Source organism: Ornithodoros turicata, chromosome 6, assembly GCF_037126465.1.
Source record: "Ornithodoros turicata isolate Travis chromosome 6, ASM3712646v1, whole genome shotgun sequence".
NCBI lineage: Eukaryota > Metazoa > Arthropoda > Arachnida > Ixodida > Argasidae > Ornithodoros > Ornithodoros turicata.
The window spans coordinates 71,095,856-71,115,323 of record NC_088206.1 but is presented as its reverse complement, the minus strand read 5'-3'; the positions used below and the strand labels follow the sequence as shown (position 1 = coordinate 71,115,323).

Sequence of the window (19,468 nt, the reverse complement as noted above, 5' to 3'; positions counted from 1 at the left end):
GACGTACGCACTTGAATTTTTTCACGCTCTTAAATTCGTCCACCTGCAACAACAACACAACATAAACATCATTGTCACTCGAAGTAACTGCAGTAATGCATTCAATATTCAACCTCAAATTTCTCAATTGACAATGAGAATTGAAATCATGACCTACATTCTCCTTGGGCACCTGGGCTAACTCTAGGAGTCGCAACCGTCCCTGGTACTGAATGAGTGTGCCACCCTGTCATTGGATAAAGAATGCGTTACAACTAAAATGGCTCTCGCTGTTTCTGAATGTCATGTCCTTAAATTTCATTGAATTACTGCCGAAATCATGGCGGCAAACCTGATGTGCAACGCCACAATGGTCCACACGCTACTGGTCTAGTGGTGGCCATCTTGCTTTCCAAGTCTGCGCTGGACAGTATAACGCGGTACCCATTCCAAGCACATTCGTTGCAAAAGCTGGGAGGGTCAGCGATGGTTGCATTGTGAGACGGGAGGTTGTTCCATTCAGTGAGTGTTTTAGGAAAGAATGAACTCCAGAAGGGCACCGCAGACCAGATGTTGACACCACGGGCTATTGTGTATTCTCCCAGTATCGGTGTTAATTAAGTGTGTTATTTTATCACAGTTCTCTCATCCTACAGCTGCTGAGCAACTCTATCGACAGCACTCGCTTGAGCTGCGGTGGCTGGTGCCGTGCGATACGAGATGATAGTGCTAGTAGTTTAACTATAACTACTAACTACTTTGTGATTGAGTAGTTTAACTAGTTGTTCAACTACTTTTCAGGGGAGTAGTTAAAACTACTTTTTTAACTACTGCAATGTAGTTTAACTACATCTATAACTACTTAACGTTGTCCACCAACACCAATCCCTTGTAGTGTTCTTGGACACCTAAATATGAATAACAAGCAATGATAAACTTTGGCTCAAGCCATTGCTACGATCGTCAAATACAAAGCTTGCGGCGGGATTCTCTCTGTGCGTACGCGATAAACTAAGTTGCAGAATTATTTCACAGCAAATGAGGCTTCACTAGACAAGCATTAAAAGTGAAGATTTCGTACACATGCACGACACAATTGCTCTGCACCTCCGTTCTCATCAAACAAGTAGCTCAAGGTAAAAGTCGGAAGCACAATTGTGCCGTAAAGCTTGCGGCAAAATCGGAAGTAGTTGGCACCTTCAGTAACCTAACTACTGTAGCTGACTACTTAAAATAGTAGTTTAGCTAGTAGTTGCCACTACATTTCTGCAAGTAGTTGATAACTACTTTTTAACAACAATCAGGTAGTTTAACTACATGTAGCTAACTACTGGCCATCACTGGTGTTCACAATGCAGGTACCAAAAGTAAAGTACCAATATTTCTGCACCCAGTTTCGGTTTCACTACTTACACGTCAATTATGCAAGTAAATACCGTAACTGCTGATGAGTAGCGCTCCATTTTGAGCCGTCGCTCTTGTACAACGTGGTGCCTTTCCTTAACCAACTCTTATCACTGAATGATAAGCACATACTGTGAAGAGAAAGAAGGGAAGTGTGACATTCACCTTGACATCTGCCCTGGTCTTGTCCGTGACCTCCATTACAAAGTCCGGTAAAGAAGTTGTATTTGGTGAGACCAGCATACTCATAATGTCTGTATTGTGAAAGCAGCAGTAAGTCAGGGCAGATAACAGTCACATTGTCAGCAGCCAACCCAACTTAATATCCTTCAAACTCTCCAGGAAACCTTGACTGCCGTGACCCTCCCAATGTGACTGCAAGAATCCATCCATCCCGGGTGTTACACACCTATGGGTAACCAGCCGTGCTCATGGGTAACCATAGCTACAGACATGTCAATGGTAGATATGTAGATGTCCTACAAACATCCTAAGACTTTGATCAGATCATGCGTCAGATCAGATCATCATAAAGGATACTGAGGTCAACCGTGGCGCCCAGGTTGTCGATATTGGAAATGAAACAGTATTCGCGACCTTCCCTGATGAAGTGTTCGAGGAGACCAGATTGGCAGAAGGAAGTGTAAAAGTCACCGTGTCCAGGGGGGTAAAACCTGTTGAAAACGTGACGTCATGCCGATTGATTCACAGATTTCTGTTTTTCATGGCCGCATTCTGCACCAAGCAACACCGAGTGTTGCCCCATATGTCCTTTGTCAATGGCATATCACAAATGCAAAATAATGTTGGTGCAGCATATTTATTTTGATAGAGTCCCACTCCCTTTTAAAAGCTCCTAGAATGATGTCCACATCTCAATTCAATTCAATTTGTTATTCATTTGCATTACGTGAAGGAACACGCAGGGACGAGACCAAAAAGGCAGCCATGTTGGCCACTTGACGAGGGCATAGTCCCAATATGAGCCCAACGAAACCCCAACAAATGTCCGGCATTTGTCCGATGTTGGGCATTGCATGGGATCTAATTATTGCTACATCTAACATGTAACTATTATGTGAATTGCAATAATTCGGGTCCTGCGGTACCCAAATTATTACCGTAAATTATTGTAGTTTCCGTTTGTTTCAGGTATTCTAACTGCGATATCCGTTCCCCTTTCTGGTTACCGTTACCTTCTATATTTCCGGTATAATACCTTTCCGTTTCTGTTACCTTTCTTTGCTTACAGGTACACGTATGCACATCGTTACTTACAGGTACACATCTGCACATTGTCCCATGTACATTCACACATTTGTGCACACGCAATACATTATCATATGTACGTGCACATAAGCGTATGCATACGCCCCAACGTGCATGCATGACTTGCAAAAAGCGTGCGAACTCACGCCTCAACGTCTGCAGACGACAAGGATGAGGCAACAGGAAGTAGAGTTTCCTTGTTGATTCTGGGGTACCTGGAACAATGAAAAAAAAAAATAATTGATGTGTGTGTGTGTAGTGAACAAAATAAGCAACGCAGCACTCTGTTTATCGTAAGATGTCAGAGGATGCATCGGCTCCAGTCACATCGGCTGCCTCTGTGACAGAGACCCCATATTTCATGTTCGGGTTAGTCGGACAACTGTGAGCTATCAAGAAGGGTCGCCAAAACCTGACGAGAAACTGCGTTAACAGACATTCACGGAGTGGAGGGTTACCTCCGGGTTTAGGAACGTTTTATCTCTGCTCAAGTGATAATCCACGAAACCAGACCTAGCAGGTAAAACACACTACGTACGAAGAGAAATTCACAAGGCAGACATAATAAGAAACATCTTGCACTGCAACAGAAATTAGAGTACCTCACTTAAACTTTCTTCCTAAGACAAGCTGAAGCTATTTAACAGATTGCACCCACAAATAATGTCAATAAGCTGAATATTTGATAAATTTAATTTTGATTCATAACGAAAAAAGAGACCTAGTTATTTTTACCACTCACTGACTATGCAGCCTGTCCAACCAGGTAAAATTTCCAATGATACATTAAATAGAAACGACGGTGAACAGAATGCATTAACAATATACAGTCAAACTCCTTTACAACGAAACTCAGGGGACAGCAAAAAAAAATCGCTGTAAAGGTATTTTCGTTAAAAAGGATGTCCATTATTGGACCTATAGGGCTCCAGCGGGACCGCAAAAAAATTCGCTGTAGTGGTATTTTCGTTAAAAAGGTGTTCGCTATAAAGGAGTTTGACTGTAATGCATTCAAATGTAAGAATGTAAATTATATGGGGTTTGTGCCCTTGTCAAGCACATTTTTGGCCAACTTCCCCTTAAAAATGTTCCTATGTGCTACAGTTGACAATAAAATGATTTGATTTGATTTAATTTGATTTAAATTAGTGTGTTTTTGATGCAAACAACAGATAAATGGCAGAGAAAAAAGGAAAACTGGAAACAAATCAAAATTGCAAAATACAAAAAAAAAATGTACAGATTTTATACAAAATAATTATGGAGCGGCAACTATGGCAAAATTATGTATGTAGACATTCCAGGATGTCAACAAAAAACCAGGCTTCGGCTATGGGACCGAAGAGTGTCTGGAAATCCAAGTCAAGTCAAGTCAAGTCAAATAGTGACACACTCTCTCTGGACACCCTGTTTCCTTCCCCAGCCTCGAACGTGAACAAAAATATGCGAAAAGACAGACACACCTGCTTTGCATGAAGGTGTAGATCTTCACCTTAAACCCTTTATACTTGCGCAGCACCTTGGAGGTGTCTTCGTCGGTGTTGAACGAGTTCATCAGCACCAGCGGCATGTTGCATCCGTACGTACGATTTAAGTGCTAGAACGGAAGGCCATGAATGGAAGAGACACAGCCTCCAAAGACAGCCCCTCCTTCTAAAAAATGTCATAAAGGAGAAATGAAATGACAGCTGCGTCGATTTATCTTCCCCCTTTTCGAGCATAATTTTCAGTTCCAAGGAAAAGAAACAGTGTGTCAGTCTCTTGCAGTGGCTGAAGATGTGTTTCCAATTCCTCCGACTCCCCCCTCCCGGTAGTTACCCCACTGCTGCTTCAGCTGTGCTGCTCTCGTGTCAGTGTCCCATGCCCGGGGACCATGTCGCATCACAACATTCCCCCTTCTACGATACACTCTTTTCACGAGCGGAGGATCTTTTAGGGGTGTGCGCAACAAAGGCCTCATACGCGTGCGTGCGTTCTGCAGTCACCTGCGCTTGTCGTTCTATGACTGGAGCTCATTTTATTCGTTGCAGAACACACTGCAGCGAAAAATAAAGCAACATTTGTGGGCCACCTCAATGCCCCTTTCACTTTTTTTTTTATTTTATTTTTGATAATGTGTGTAGAGCTATTCAACCAGCCTTATCAGATATAGGCTACAAAATGCCAGCATCTTCATCACAGTGTACCTCTATCTGTTGGACTGTCATGTCGAGGAATGTGAGCTCGTTCCGTACGGGGATGATGGACTTTGGACCCTTGCACCCCATGCTTGTCCCGAGGCCGCCGTTGAGCTTGACAACCACCAGCTTGTTCATCATGTCCTTGATGGCCTCCGGGGCCGGAGATTTGAGCATATCGTACGGGATCACCTGCGGGGGTCGAGCAAGCGTACGGGTAAGAGCCGTAAGCGTAAGACCCGTAAGCGTACGGGACACGTAGCAACAGTTCCAATACCGTATCCGACGGAGGTGGTTCGATGGCGTCCCATTGCACGGACGGCCCGGTGTCCCTGACAAATTTTTCAAACAGCCTACGGAACCCTCGGAATTCGTGCTCTACCAGCTGCAAAGAGATAAATATGTGAAGCGTAAGTGCGGGAGAGTCGATGACAGAACTGGAACCGATGTGTTACAGATCGGATGAACGGTCGGCTCGAGGTCAGGTCCCAGCATTGGATAGCGTTGGGGATGGGTACTGGCAAAATAGGTTGCTTTCTTATTATCGGTACTCTGCTGTGTTCTAGAAATCAATTCGGGGCTTGTCAAGGGTCGAGAACCTTTTCAGATATTGATTAATTTTACTGCCATATTCTTCTCCCACCCCATGACTAAAGCATAACCTCTCATTCATCTTCTACTGATGCTGTGCATACCAATGCTGTGTGCGAGTTATAACATAGGTGAACAACAGTAAACGCTATTAGACACATGTTTCACGTGCAAATGGCAGCGACAAACACTAATAAACACTCTGTTTAAACACGGGGCATCTTACGTAGGCACACACACGTGCTCTAAAAATTATTACGCTAGAAAATGACTGGGAAACAAGGTACCACACTCCTGAACAGTCCCGCACACTTCTGCCATGACATACGAACACTTTGATCAATTTTTAGTCGCAAGAAATTTAACTTTCTGAATTGAATTCTAAAATTTGCCAAGCAGCTGTATACATTTTTGAACCCTGTATATATATATATTTTTTCACTTTCTCCTGCAATCATTAGTGCTGTGAACCGATGATGAGGCTATCCCCTCACATTCCGATTGTAAGATCCGACAAGACCCATCAGTAATTCTAATGGCCCATTAGAATATTTTGATGGACCATCAAAACAGCGTGTTGGCCCATTAACAACTCCTAGTGGTCCAACAAGTGCTTCCCTACAGCCAGTCAGGTGGGCCGAATGGCCCCACAAAAGGGAGTCAAGAAAGACAAGCTGTAAGTATAGTATTTGTGCTGTCTGCATCCACTTCTACTTTGATGCCAATGTATCAAAGGAAATGGACACTGCCATCCTCAAGTGAGCCTTTGGACCTTCAGTTCTGAAGAGCGTTTTTTTTTCTTTTCTTTTTTTTCTGTTTACTTCTTGAAATGCTGCGTGCATTGTATATTTTGAAAAGCCTCGGAAACAAAAGAAAGAACAGAAGCAAGAGAAATTAAACTGCCTCATGATAGGAGTCCGAAAAAAGACGGAATGGAACAAATTTTACCCTTTTACTTTTTTTTTTTTACTCTTCTGGAGCTCCCATCAAGCCCTTAGATTCTAATGGTCCCATCAAACCAAAAAAAAAAAACCATTAATCCCATTGGAGATGTCCAAAATTACGACAAGCTTAATGGTTCCATTAGGACTGGCTCTGATGGATTTTTCGATCGGGATCTGTTCAAGCACCTTCAAGATCGGCTGGGAAAGTGGAAAAAAAACTGCCATTCTCTCCAAAACTTGCCCTTCTTGCCCACCATGGGAAACTGACGTGTGTTGTGCATTAGACTCCGTAGAGGAGCAAAACCCAGAGTTGAGCTCTGCTACAAGCAGCACAACATGGTGGCCCAATATTGGATCAATATTGGCAATACCGGCCCAATACTGGTCCAGCCTCGGCCCAGTATTGGGCCGACATGTTGCGCTGCTTGGGAGAGAGAGCTTGTTTATTGTACGAGCACCAGTGGACCAGCAAGTGTGGACTGCCTCTAAGCAAAGCCTTCAAGGAAAGATAAACAAGGCAGGGAACATGAGAAGCGGAAGCGTTGAGCTCACTGTGTGAAGACGAATCAACCAGCTGGGCTCGAATGCCAGATACCTTACAACATGTGGCACAGATATTTTGACCAAATGCAAATTCTGATTAACACGATTCATGATGATGAATAATTCCTAATTTGTCCCTAATAATGATGCTCATTACGATGGTGCTGACAATGACACCAAATGACTACAACATTTTAAAAATGGCAATGAAAAAAACCCCTAAAAAGTACCCCCAGTGCTGGGAACCTAAAATGGGTAGGCACAACAGGAGCACTTTCGTACACTTTTAATCTCAAACAGTGATACTTCACAAAGGTTTTTACCACTTGTGATGGATCACCAACCCGCCAAGTTCTTCAACACTTTTGACGACTGTAAGACTAACAACACGAACTATGCCGTGCACAAAATAGAGAGACCACCATACCTCCTTCTCCGACGTTTTTGCCGTACGGAGTAGCTTGTCCAGTTCCTGCCCGAGGTTGACCTGGGCGTCCACCTTTGACATTTCTTTGAACTCCGTAGTATCGCTACTTTTACGCAAGTGCCCATACATCTGGAAAAAAAGAAATGCACACGTCAGACGTGCTCACGTGGCTGAAACCGCGACCTGCGTACTGAGCTGGCAATTAACGATTTTCCTAGGGTTTCATACCCTCCCTGAGGTTTTCCCAGACATGTTCGCCCAAGAGCTTTTACAGGGTTCTCGAGATTGGTTCAACCTCCCCATGTGCACATCTGTGGGCTATCATACACCTGTGCAAGTTTCTTACATTCCCTGTGCACCAGACACCAGGCGTCCCTGACTCAGGGGCGGATTAAAGGGGCGTTTTTTTGCGTGATTGTGAGTTTCCAGCAGTAATCCCCGAAGGCGTAGACAGTGTTGACGCACATGGGTGTATTGCTGGGAACGTAAGTGACCCATTCTTACGTGTGTTACACATTGCGACCTTTATTCGTCTTCAGTGGAAAAACGTCACTTCAGGATTTCATAGTGACAGGAATTCGGGGAGAAATCGGGTTTAAACCCGAATTGGTCGGAGGTCAGTTCGGCGGGGGGGGGGGGGGGGGGGGGGGGGGGGGATAACAGGGCGGAATCGGGTTTTAACCCGAAAAAGTCACTCCCTTTTGCCTGTGGCTGCTGGTCCTGCCTGTTATGATTTATGGGTATGTATGGTCGGGTCGAACATTGAGAGTCCTCCCCCATACGGAAGTGTTAAGTCCGCCCCTGCCCTGACTACGAATCAAGTGCTGCCTTTGAGTGGAGGGTAGCTGACGAAACAGCTTCTAGCTACCTCTAGTTACCTAAGATTGTTTCTCTATCATTCCTGAGACGGGCCTTGCCTGTATTATACCTATGCTTTTATAAATGTAGTAAAAATGCTGGTGTAAAAAGTGGAAATTAGACATTAATTTTTTTAAATGCACCGCGCTGTCTTCTACCAACAGGAAGAGCCCTCTTTCATTTTCTTACGTACTTGACGGTCATGCAATACGTATAAATATAAGGCTGATACGTATAAATATCTGGGTCTGCACTTTTCTTCTAACCTACACTGGAAAACCCACGTCAAAATTGTTTCGTCAAATGCTCTTCGGGAGCTTGGCTACCTGAAAGGAACGTTAAAATTGGCCTCCACAGATACCAAGCTCCTTGCATAAAAAAACCTTGGTACGTCAAATTTTAGAGCACACTTCTGTCGTTTGGGACCCTCATTTCAATACTGACATTAATGTTCTGGAATCGATTCAAAGTCGGGCAGTTAGATTTCTGATGAAACGTTACGACAGTCAGTTTTCTCCACCTTCCGCACCGAGTTCGTTGCGTTTGTGGTTCCATTGCCGCAGAGGCGTTCCTTTGAAAGGTTAAAATTTTTGCATTTAATAGTTCGTGAACAGATTAACACACCCCACGAACTTCACTTTACGTTTGCACGGCCGTCTAGTCTTCGGAATTCACACCCATTGAACATTGTTCCTATGCATTCGCGTATAGATGCTTTTAAATATAGTTTTTTTTTCCTCGTACGGTTGATGAATGGAATAGGTTGCCCGGCGCCATAAGGGAAATTACCTGCGAATAACTTTTGTAACCAAGCGTGCCTGCTCCTGCTATAGCCTCACAGAGAGTGCAGTATATGAAATAAATAAATAAATATATAAATATAGGAGACTACTGTACCCATTTCCTCAGTAAAAAAAGGCAACGTAGATATGGCGCAACGGTGAGTCACTAGCCTTTCAAATCAGATCGTGCGCTTCAACAACTGACACACAGCATCCTGCCATTTCCCGAGCTGAACAAAGCGCACTTTAAAATCACGCAATTTAGCAAAAGTGGATCACCTATTTCCCGCACACATGGCACTGAGCACAGGTGCAGTCTCCACATGTGGCACATGAAAAAAAACTTTAATGCCCCACTTCCCCAGCAGGTTTCAGCAGTCACCTGTTCCGATATCTTTAGAACGTTCCTTTGGCACCGCAACCTTTCGCGAGTCAAGGTCTGACTCCTCACAAAGCCATCTGATTCTGGGACCGAGTGGGGGTTTGAACCGAGAAACATCACCCAGTATATGCTGCAGCTTGTGCGCAGATCTCTCCCCCCTCCCTCCCCCCGAATGTCCCCGGTATTAGAAATGGTGAGGTATACAAAAGCACAGCTTACCAACTCATGACAAACATCAGTGGCAATCGAGAACTCGATAATTTAGACGGAAGATCAACATTTTAGGGACAATTTTGAGCGGACCCGGCCGAATTCTTCTTCTTCGCCGTCCTCGGAGCAATCTCGACTTCTTCGTCGGTCTTAAAACAGTTTCGCGCGAGCTTAGCAGAAACCATAGCGGAGCAGACGACGCTTCTCGCCCACTCGCCACGCTGGCGAAGTTTGCTACACTGACGTTTCAACTTACCGCAGTGTTGACGAGAAGAGTATCCATTGTTGATTTGAAATGACGATCTCAACTCAACGTTCGAACGCGATCGGTCGTAGGCACCCGAAACGACCTCCAGAAAGCTCTGACCCCTTCACGATGATTCCACCACCGCGATAAGCGCATATGCGGCTCCGCTGAGGAGGCGCTTCGAGCGCTGTTGTCATCAAAATAAAATCGGCGACAGCCAACAACAGAAGGAAAATAATCTCAATGCCAAACGAAAGTGTGCGGCTGCGACTGTATTGCTCGACGTCACATTCGGCACGTTTTCACATATTTTTTTGTCACTGTTCTTGCTCCGCTTTCTGTCGTCTGCTTCCGAAATACCCCAGCTGAATTTGCTTTTCGCATCATCAAACTCGTTCGCCGATCACAAGCACAAATTATAGCAAATGATATTCGGCAAACACTGACATAATAAAAAAAATTTGATTGGAAAGAAGGGACTATACCTTGAAATTGGAACTCAAACCCATTTTTCCAGAGAATAAGGCATAAAAGAAAGAGACAAAAGACGTCGTCTGCTACTAAAATCCACCAATCCGTGACCAACCGCTCGCGTGCCACTCGGCTGGCTCTCTCACCCAACCCACGCTTCGTCGTGCGTTCCGCGTATTGTGCTCCCTATCGACGAGCAGATGTTGATGTAGGCAAGCTCCACCCGTCCGTCCGTTCATCACAGACAGACGCCCAGCAAAAATGGGCTTCAAAAAGTCGGAGTACCGAAAGAAATTCAAGCGGGTGCCATCAGAAAAACTCATCGCCATCTCCAGCGAGAACGCAAGGTACCGATCGGACCGCCGTCTCCGCGAATGCCGCCACGAACCCATCGACTGGGACTCCGAAGGTTTTGACTCGGAAAGTGAAGACAGTGAATTTCTACCTCCGACCAAACTGCACTTGCGACGCCTCGAACTGACTGGAAATACGCGTCGCCCGGCTTCGGGCACAACGTCGTCCAGCCGAGGGTCGTCGCCCTGTGGTGCGTTCACATTTCTGTCGCTATCTCGACCGGTTGAAGCGTCGTATCGAAGTCGGTGGTGCCGTGATTACGATGTGGTCTCAAAGGATGTGTGTTCCGACCGGGTGTGTGCATTCGGCAATATGATAGGTCTGGAGACTGATATAGGAGGCGAGAGATGATTGGGTGTATCCGTATGGTTTCTGGTTCGTCGTCCTCCAGTCGTCTGCTCGAGACGCACCACACGGGTGCGGGCAGATGGTGTTCTGCTTCTGTTACGAGAATAGCAGACGGTACATCGCAGATGGAGATCCCATTTGAGAATGTCGGGGGTTCGTAGGGCAGTTAAAACATCTTTAGAAACACATTATCGTTGGTAATAAGTTTCCTGCACGCAACATCAAAAATACAAAAAAAATCAATCGGCAATCGATTCCAACTGGCTATCTTTTTAATACTGCAGTCATAGCGATCGTTATCATTTTTCACGTCATCATCCCAAGCCACAATTACGCGATATATGTCCTCGACATGATGTGCAAATGTTCCTGCGACTGCTGCATCACACAATTAATGTATCTTGTCACATTATAATAATGATTACAGGAAGTCACTTAACGCTTCACTTGGCAAAGAGAAGGTCTGCCGTAATCACGCATCGGAAATGGTGAAACATGATTTCCTGACCTGTGCAGTATGCCATTGGACTTTGTCAAATTATGAATTATTATTGTCTTATTAACTGATTACACAAGGTACAATTATATAGGTACCATGGGTCCCATCACATAGCGTTCACAACACTGGGTACTCTAGAATGCATTTGCTGCGGATTATAAAGTGGCAGAAAAATATATTTTTATAGTTACTGCAAACGTCAATAAGCAGGCCTCTGATCTTTTCAACAAACACTCCTGTCGTCCACAATAAGGCATTGATACACAACACTTTTGAGGTTGAGGTGTTTGCCCGTTGGTATAAATGAGAAGCGAGATTTGCGCAGTGCATATAGATACATTGACACTGACATTAAATGTTATACCATTATACTATTCTTCATTACATTTACTTAGATTGCATCATTGTTAGCTCTGTCTATTAGCATTAGGTTGTACTTACTTTAACTGCACAAAAATTCTGAGTTACTAAAAGTATTGCATTCTTAGGCATGTCTACTACTAGCATCACATTCATGTTACTGTTATGCCTTCGATTCCACATAACGCCACTCATGCTGTAATGCTCACATTACAGTGCCAAAGTATGTGTGCTGTTACATTAACTGGCATTACATTAACCCAGGGCACATAAGGATTCAGAAGGACAGAGCTGTCCAGACGGAGCGCACAAGCTCGGCGGTTCGGTACAGCAGGTATACCCAGACCGACAGCGCGGAGTTGCTGAGACAGCGTCTACATGAGGGTCGTACTGAACCGGGTATGCTTATTTTACTGAGTAACAACCACACAGAAATAAAAAAAAATGGCACTGAATGCTTAGTGAGTTTAAGTAGTGATGTCATTCGTGCAGTGTTACACGGAGAGTTTTGCCATTTCTGCTTACTGAGTTTGCCACAACTCTTCCACCCTCGAAATGCTTACTCTCCTCCCAATGTTAGCGATAATAATATTAGTTAGTTAATTAGTAATAATTAGTAATAATATTAGTTTGCATGAAACCACTTTCTACTGTACAACACAATGTGATTTAATGGGGTTTGAGCTTTCTCTGGCATGTTTTGACAAAAGAAGCCCCGAGGTGTTACAAGTTTTCATCACCAACAGCAAGACAGTTTGAGGTGCTGCCATATTGCTTGTGTGGGATACAGCACTGGTTGGCAAATACATTAGAGCTGCTCCACATGAAGACCCACTTGATATCGTATTTCAGAGTACATATTACGTGCATTTTAGACGTGTTTTAACTAGGTTTAATTTTTTAAAATAGCATAACTCTATATTTAACTTAGTGAGGGGGGGGGGGGGGGGTTATATCGGTATCATGCCTTTTAATGTCACTAGAAAATGACTTGTGGTACAAGCTTCATTCAAATAATGTCATTTCTCACACCCTTGTCTACTGTATTAGTACACCTTCCTCTTTCTGGGGAAGCAGCATCAAAGCTCTGAAGCAGCGCCACCTATTGCTTTCTCCAACTATTCTGCGATTAGGCGAACCTGTTCTGTTTTGTTAGGCATGTTTCTTCACCCTAGAGGGGGGTGAAGCAGTGACAACCCCACCACCCTGCACCCTACATTTCATTCTCTACCACATTTCAGTAATTTCCATAACCTGGAACTAAACGGTCGCAAACCATCTTGAAAGAAGGATTGCAAGTGTAGAACGTTTGACTGACTGTTGGAGACTTTACAGATAGACACATCTAACCGTCGCACTTTTAACCAACTCTATGACGGAAACAAAAGAAACCGATAAAACCTTTTGCGTTTGATCGGATGTATAAGAAGGGGGATTTCCGTTTTGTGTCGTAAAACTGGCTGAAAGTGTGACGGCTAGATGTGTCCGTCTATATTGTTCACCGTTAATGTTAGCAGCCATTAATGTACCAACCTGCCCCATACATTTCGTTATCGTAGAGTGTTGTTTTGCAATTTTTCCGTACGCTTTGCCGGTTGCAAGACGTAATTTTTAGTTCCAAATATAGTACACTCTAAATCTTTTCACACCTTTAAAGGTGTAATAGCGTGCATGGCGCACGCCTTTTTAGGTGTAATTTTGGTAACATCATAATGGAGCACGATTTCGCACAAATTTTCTTTACTCGAGTGTTGTCTGTCCTCCAAAAATTCAGTCTTGCAACATCTCAACATTGTTCAACAGTATTGTAGACACTTGAGCGTGCTCGATTATCGATAGCGATGCATATATGCATTAGCTCGTACCTACGATATCCAAAACATAATGAAAGCAAGATTTGCACTGACACTTGATTTTTAGTAATACTTTCCAAATTTTGTAAAATATCATCCTGGAGATGCAATGTTACGCAACCAGATTGAATGTGCATAGCGCACACCTTTAAAGGTGTGAAAAAGTTTACAGTGTAACTACTTGAGCCAGAAAGCCCAGCCCGCAGGAAAACATAGTATCTCAACGTGGCAGCAAGTCTCGGAAAATGCCACCGCAACACATACGAAACACCGGGAAACATACCAAAAATGTGACACTTTTTTTCCCCCCCTCAGCTTTCACGTGTTGTTGGCCAAAGGGTTAAAAGTGCCTGCGTTTGGGTACCATTACAGACCGAAGGCACCAGTGTTACCCCAGGGAGTCCCCGTTCGAGTTGTTCGGAAAGGCGGAGATCGTCGACACGCTGGCTGCCAAGAGAACCTTCAACATCGCGGCGTCCACAGATGAGGTACATCCGTTTCTATTTGAGCGCTATAGGACTTGTAAGGAGGTACCCTTCCCGCATGAAGCACCACGATTTCTTCGTTCGTTCTCGGCACATTCCACGTGAAGAGATGTTTCTACTGACTTTTTTTTTATTTTTTAAAGGGACTATCGCATCCGAGAACATGCGTATGAGACCAATACAGTAATGCTTGGCAACGCTTCACGGTCTGCTTGGCCAAATTTCTCTACCGAAAACAGCTTACATATTAACCCCTTCAGCGCCAGAACAACGCGGACGCAGCACATGCCAAGGCCAGAGGCCGCTGACGCATGAATCGCACACCACTTCCAATTTTGTTGCGGAATCCCACTCCGCATTTCGCAGGACGCTCTTCCACTCCCTTATCCACCAATGAATTATGTCCTTACACCAATGAATTACCGTATTTTCACGCGTATTAGCCGCGGCTTATGCGCAATTTTTTTTTCTCACGCGCGCTCTGCGGCTTATCCACCGGTGCGGCTTATCTGATGACTATTTTTTCCTGGTATTTTCCCCGTACGCCGATTTTAACGAAAGAACCTACAGTGTCTCTGGAACAGCACTGCCTTGCCGATGCACCAACAGTGCATAACAGGGAGGGGTCCACATTAGAGTAGATTGATCTTCTAGTGCATTCCCCTAAGCAGCTTTAAGAAAAGTGGTGACAGTGGTTCACTTCTTCTGGAAGATCACTGACCCATCAATCCACGAAAAACACCCAACAAGGGCACGATCTGGTCTTGGTAGAACTCTAGAACTGATCTCCTCTGTTGTACACTATGCTGATCCCGGAGTATGGACCACAGGGCTTATGGCCTTCTCTATGGTCTCCTTCGTCACACAAATCAATCGTCTCCTGTTGCCCCCGGCTTATCTGCCAGAAAATTTTCAAAACGTCCCTAAAAACGCGTCCTGCGGCTTATCTACGGTGCGGCTTATACGCGTGACATTACGGTACATCCTTTTGCGCTCCACCGCGACCAGCCCCGACAAAATATGTAAACCGAAACCAATTAATTACAGCAACAAATGACCAGCTTCAGTGGCAGATTTTTTTCTAAAAGGTGTCCACTGAAGGTCCCAAAAGGGGTAGTGCCTATTTTAATGTCGACAGCGCCCTGCTTTAGAAGTTAAGTTTTTTACGAAACTCATTTGAATATTTATTTAAATAATGAGCGCCTCCCACTCATTCATGCGGTGCGCAGCTTGTAGGTGGTATCGGACAGATACTTGTAAAAACGAAAGTTCGTCGATTGGTGCACTCGTTCGCAAATTATTTAGCCCAGGGATTTAACTGAAACACCCGGTATATATTGCATACATTATGCATATATTGCCATGCGCAGAAGCTGTTCCACTAATTTGCGTCGGATTTTCGGCGTTATTGTCGGTGATGAACAAGGAGTAGTACCCCTGTCACGGGGGACGCCCAAAATTTTTAGGCGTGCGCCACAATGCCTTCCTCAGAATGTTTTTTTAATTTTTTTTATTTAGAAACACCTCCTGTTAATCTTCTTCCAACAATAAAGAAATTGGCCTCAAACATGTGCCACAACAAAAATGGCAGCCGCCAGATCGCCGAGACCGCAAAGTTCTCTTAGACTGTTAACGAGAGTAATGACATGTTTTTTTGGCCACCAGCTCACAATGTACTTACATAAAAAATAAAAAAACATGCTGTTGAAAATACTTGTTTAAATACTTGGGACCCCTTGCTTTTTCTCGACATTTTTACCTGCGCCACAAGACCTGCCGTCGAGGCCACACACTTTGTCAGCCGAAGACAAGTGAGGTGAGGAACTCACTAAATCGTTTGCGCACTTTCTGCCGAGCGTCACTACAAGATGTCGTGTGACAGCACACACCTAGTGTGCAAATGCAAGTGTCACCCTCTGAAGGTTACAATAAATTAGTTTGCCTGACAGAGGTATTAAAAGGTGCTGTTTCGGAATGAACCTGGATGGATGCGACAGTCCCTTTAATACTAGTACCATCTTTACTGGTGCTGTACGCAAGCGCTACGTACTTTTAACCACCAGTCGAAAAAAAAGAAAAGATGTGGAGAGATAAATAAAAAGGGGGGTGTTCAGTCACAGCTCCATAAGGTGCCGTTTCATTACTGGAAACGGTAACAGCAACATTTGAGTAACGAGGACGGAAATGGTAACGACAACATGCCCGTTACCCCCTCCTTGCTACAATAATTTTCTAAACAAACCCACACTGTGGTTTGTACACCTTAGGTTCTGTCGCCTAATACAACTGACACCAACGATCGCAGGTCCATCCGTCTGCACTTCTAGCGGCAAGCAGACGACGTCCTCAGACTCCGAGCCCGATTCACAGGAACGCTCCGCGGTCGCCACTGAGTCGCCCCGATCGACAACGGTGGATAACGGAGTACAACGAAAAGTACAAATAATGCCATTTTTGTATATGCAACACATTTTTATACCGGCCACTCTACAGCCAAGCCTCGGAAGCTCCAGAAAGTCTTTTTTTCAGCCGAGCCCAAATTTGGTTGCTGTGATGGACAACTTTGAGATTGTCGTTCTCCCACAATTTTTGTTGTGTGTGTGTAATGAGGGAGAAAAAAAATCGTGTTTTGACACTGTCATGCCTCTGTTCCACTTTTACGTGTAACATAAATAAATGGACGGTATATTCACGTAACAATACATATATCATCTGTTCTTAAACCCATCTCAATACCACGACCTACTACAGGTTTTCCCGGCGATTTTAATCCAAGTGCCAGCTAAATTAATCCGTGCTCCATAACGTTTGCATGGCACGCGGATTAATTTTGATGGCGCTTGGATTAAAATCACCGGACCATTAAAATGGTCGTTATAACCTAGTAGGTCGTGGTTAATATAGCAGACGAACATGGCTAGAACTGAGTTTTCACCAAACGGGGGGTAAATATAGTGTGTATGATATCGTATCTCAAAAATTATTTCCCATTGGGCATTGAATAGTGTGTTTAAATCATATAGGCTAACACATTACTGTACAGATGCACTGACAGTGATTAATTTTAAGACATACGTGAGGAAACCACATTTTTAATCATTTTGGCTGGGTTTCATGATTACGTGTAGCATGTTTTGCACATTTTGCACATTTTGAAAGTGTCCTTTATGTGCCATCACATTGTCCAACTGACACATTAGTCTACAGCTGCATTGACAATGATTAATTTTAAGACAAGCGTAATGAGAACATCATGTTTAAAACCATATTGGCTCTGTTACATTGTGTGCACATATAACATCTGTTCCTTAAAATGGACGTACACAGTTAAGAAAATATGTCTGCAATTACTTCAGTGCCAAATTATAGCACAGTTTGCTTTGAGATGCACATTTCAGTGCGCAATTACATGGTTTAACACACATTACTGTACCGATGCAGTGAGGGGCTTCTGCATACTTTGTATCGAAACGCACATTTTGCACTGTATTGTTACATAGGTTGCACTGAAACGCACACATCATCTCCAACTGTGAGTCTTTGCATAAACTCCTAACATTCCTACTTATTGTGTATTAAAAAAAAAATGGCAAAATGTATATTTTGCAACAGGTGTTAAAAAGCCTCAAAGGCATACCTCACATGCGTAGTGCACATTAAAGGGGGTGTGAGATTTTGATAACCTTGTGTAGGCTTTGTACAGCATATGCCACAGTATTGAAGAAAAATATATTCTTCTACTCATCGTAGTCTGCATACATTACCATCCTCGTGAAGTTCAGGAAAACTGAATTTTTTTCTCACCGAGTGATGATAAGATATATGTGATATACGATTATTTTCTATGTGAGAAACGCACACTGCCATGCACAGCAGTCATCCACTGTCATGTGCCACCTTGATATACACCACATCTCCAACACTTGTCAGCCTAAGGTGCCATGTAAAATCATGCCATGTTTATACATTATCAATAAATATATGCCTCAGGGCTATTTAAAGCAAAGTTGTGACTTTTATGCATGGAATTAGTGTTGCATCCAGAGCTGATGTGAAATAATTAATTACAGGTAATTATAATAATAATAACAATAATAATTTTGAGCTTTATGCTGTGATCACGAGCAATGCCACAGTGGTCGGGTCTGCGGTCATTAATTAATTAGGGTAAGGTAATTAGGTTGTTGTAATCAATTACTTTTTTGATAGCAAAGTAAATGTGCCTTCTGAGCTCTGCTAAGGTATTCTGTTTTTGACATGAAAAGCGGTACGAATGGAGAAACGGTAACCGCATTTGTGCCCTAGAACTGATAACTAACCGTCCCATAGACTTATACTAAATTACTAATTTTTCAGTTCACTGTGAGCTTAGTCCTGCTTATTCTTATTCTTATGCATACATATAGAAAGCATATTTTGTAGATTATGAACTTCTGATATAAAAATCAAAACACTGAAACTTTCATTTATTAGCGTACAAACTTTCAGGCAGTGTACTGCATTTCATCAAATGCCTCCTGATGCAGTATCGACTGCATGAAAGCTTTTATATGCTAATAAACAGAAGTTTCAGTGTTTCCATCTTTTTATCACTTGTGTTGACCTTACACCACTGGAAGTTTCCACATTCTCCAAACTTCTGTTATGAAAAACGTCGTTTTTAATTACTTTGTACGAGACGTTGTGATGTCTTGCCATTTTAGACGCGCACAGACTGAAGTAACCCATCAGTAACAGAATTACGTAGTATAACCTAACCTGCCAACCTGACGAACTCAAAATCCGGAAGATTGCCCGCTGAGTGACGCACATTTTTAATATACATGACTCCGCGCATGACAGGCCCTGATACCGGTACATTCAAGGAAAACTGCGGACGCATACCTTTCTGTCCAGAGGCACCGGCAAGATACTGTCGGTTTTTCCGTGTCCATTTCGTTTATGGCATTCTGTCCGCTTGCTTTCCACCTAGGAAACGGTTTTTGTGCAGTTACTGTCAAAGCAAAGCACAAGCTTCTCTTGGAATATCGCCGAGGTAACTTACTTTTGCGTCAGCCATAGCGATACCTCCCGCTGGGTCTTCCAACCTTCCAACTTTAAACAAGAGGTTTGTGCAGAAAGAAAACTTGACAGCGTTGTTCGGAATGTTGTTCGAAACTCCGTAGTGCTTATAAATAGTTTTTGTGCATTCCACACTTTTAAATGTTGTATGTTCCAGGTAAAACTGTTACAAGTTTGTAACCGGTGTCAAATAAGCTAGCGCCATTGTTTGGATTTGTTTGGAT

At 43.5% G+C, this 19,468-nt stretch overlaps 3 protein-coding genes across 3 annotated transcripts in view; 2 read left to right on the top strand and 1 right to left on the bottom strand.

Moving 5' to 3' along the window:
• LOC135397284 (protein farnesyltransferase subunit beta-like) overlaps window positions 1–19,468 on the top strand; it is a 221,835-nt gene that overhangs the window by 71,208 nt on the left and 131,159 nt on the right. The gene's annotated exons all lie outside the window — the stretch shown is intronic.
• The window catches only part of LOC135397280 (UTP--glucose-1-phosphate uridylyltransferase-like), a 23,962-nt gene extending 4,494 nt beyond the window's left edge, over window positions 1–19,468 (bottom strand). The window contains exons 1-11 of the mRNA XM_064628737.1: window positions 19,228–19,468; window positions 19,068–19,151; window positions 7,335–7,463; window positions 5,107–5,214; window positions 4,839–5,021; window positions 4,116–4,249; window positions 2,799–2,867; window positions 1,924–2,057; window positions 1,549–1,637; window positions 158–226; window positions 12–43 (exon numbers count right to left, since the gene is read on the bottom strand). Coding sequence (XP_064484807.1) covers window positions 12–43; window positions 158–226; window positions 1,549–1,637; window positions 1,924–2,057; window positions 2,799–2,867; window positions 4,116–4,249; window positions 4,839–5,021; window positions 5,107–5,214; window positions 7,335–7,463; window positions 19,068–19,151; window positions 19,228–19,242 — 1,046 coding nt within the window. The 5' untranslated portion in view covers window positions 19,243–19,468. The remainder of the gene's footprint in view (window positions 1–11; window positions 44–157; window positions 227–1,548; window positions 1,638–1,923; window positions 2,058–2,798; window positions 2,868–4,115; window positions 4,250–4,838; window positions 5,022–5,106; window positions 5,215–7,334; window positions 7,464–19,067; window positions 19,152–19,227) is intronic.
• On the top strand, window positions 10,383–16,822 carry LOC135397462 (uncharacterized). The gene is made up of 4 exons (XM_064629065.1): window positions 10,383–10,828; window positions 12,110–12,420; window positions 14,043–14,186; window positions 16,489–16,822. Exons 1-4 carry the CDS (start codon window positions 10,546–10,548, stop codon window positions 16,627–16,629), a joined length of 879 nt encoding a protein of 292 aa, XP_064485135.1. The 5' UTR covers window positions 10,383–10,545; the 3' UTR covers window positions 16,630–16,822.

Bases quoted from the DNA above. Each gene is read 5' to 3' on its own strand.
- LOC135397462 (XM_064629065.1), top strand. From the start codon at position 10,546: ATGGGCTTCAAAAAGTCGGAGTACCGAAAGAAATTCAAGCGGGTGCCA. The intron at 10,829-12,109 runs GTGCGTTCACAT...ACATTAACCCAG, and splicing joins CCGAGGGTCGTCGCCCTGTG to GGCACATAAGGATTCAGAAG. The intron at 14,187-16,488 runs GTACATCCGTTT...CAACGATCGCAG, and splicing joins TCGCGGCGTCCACAGATGAG to GTCCATCCGTCTGCACTTCT.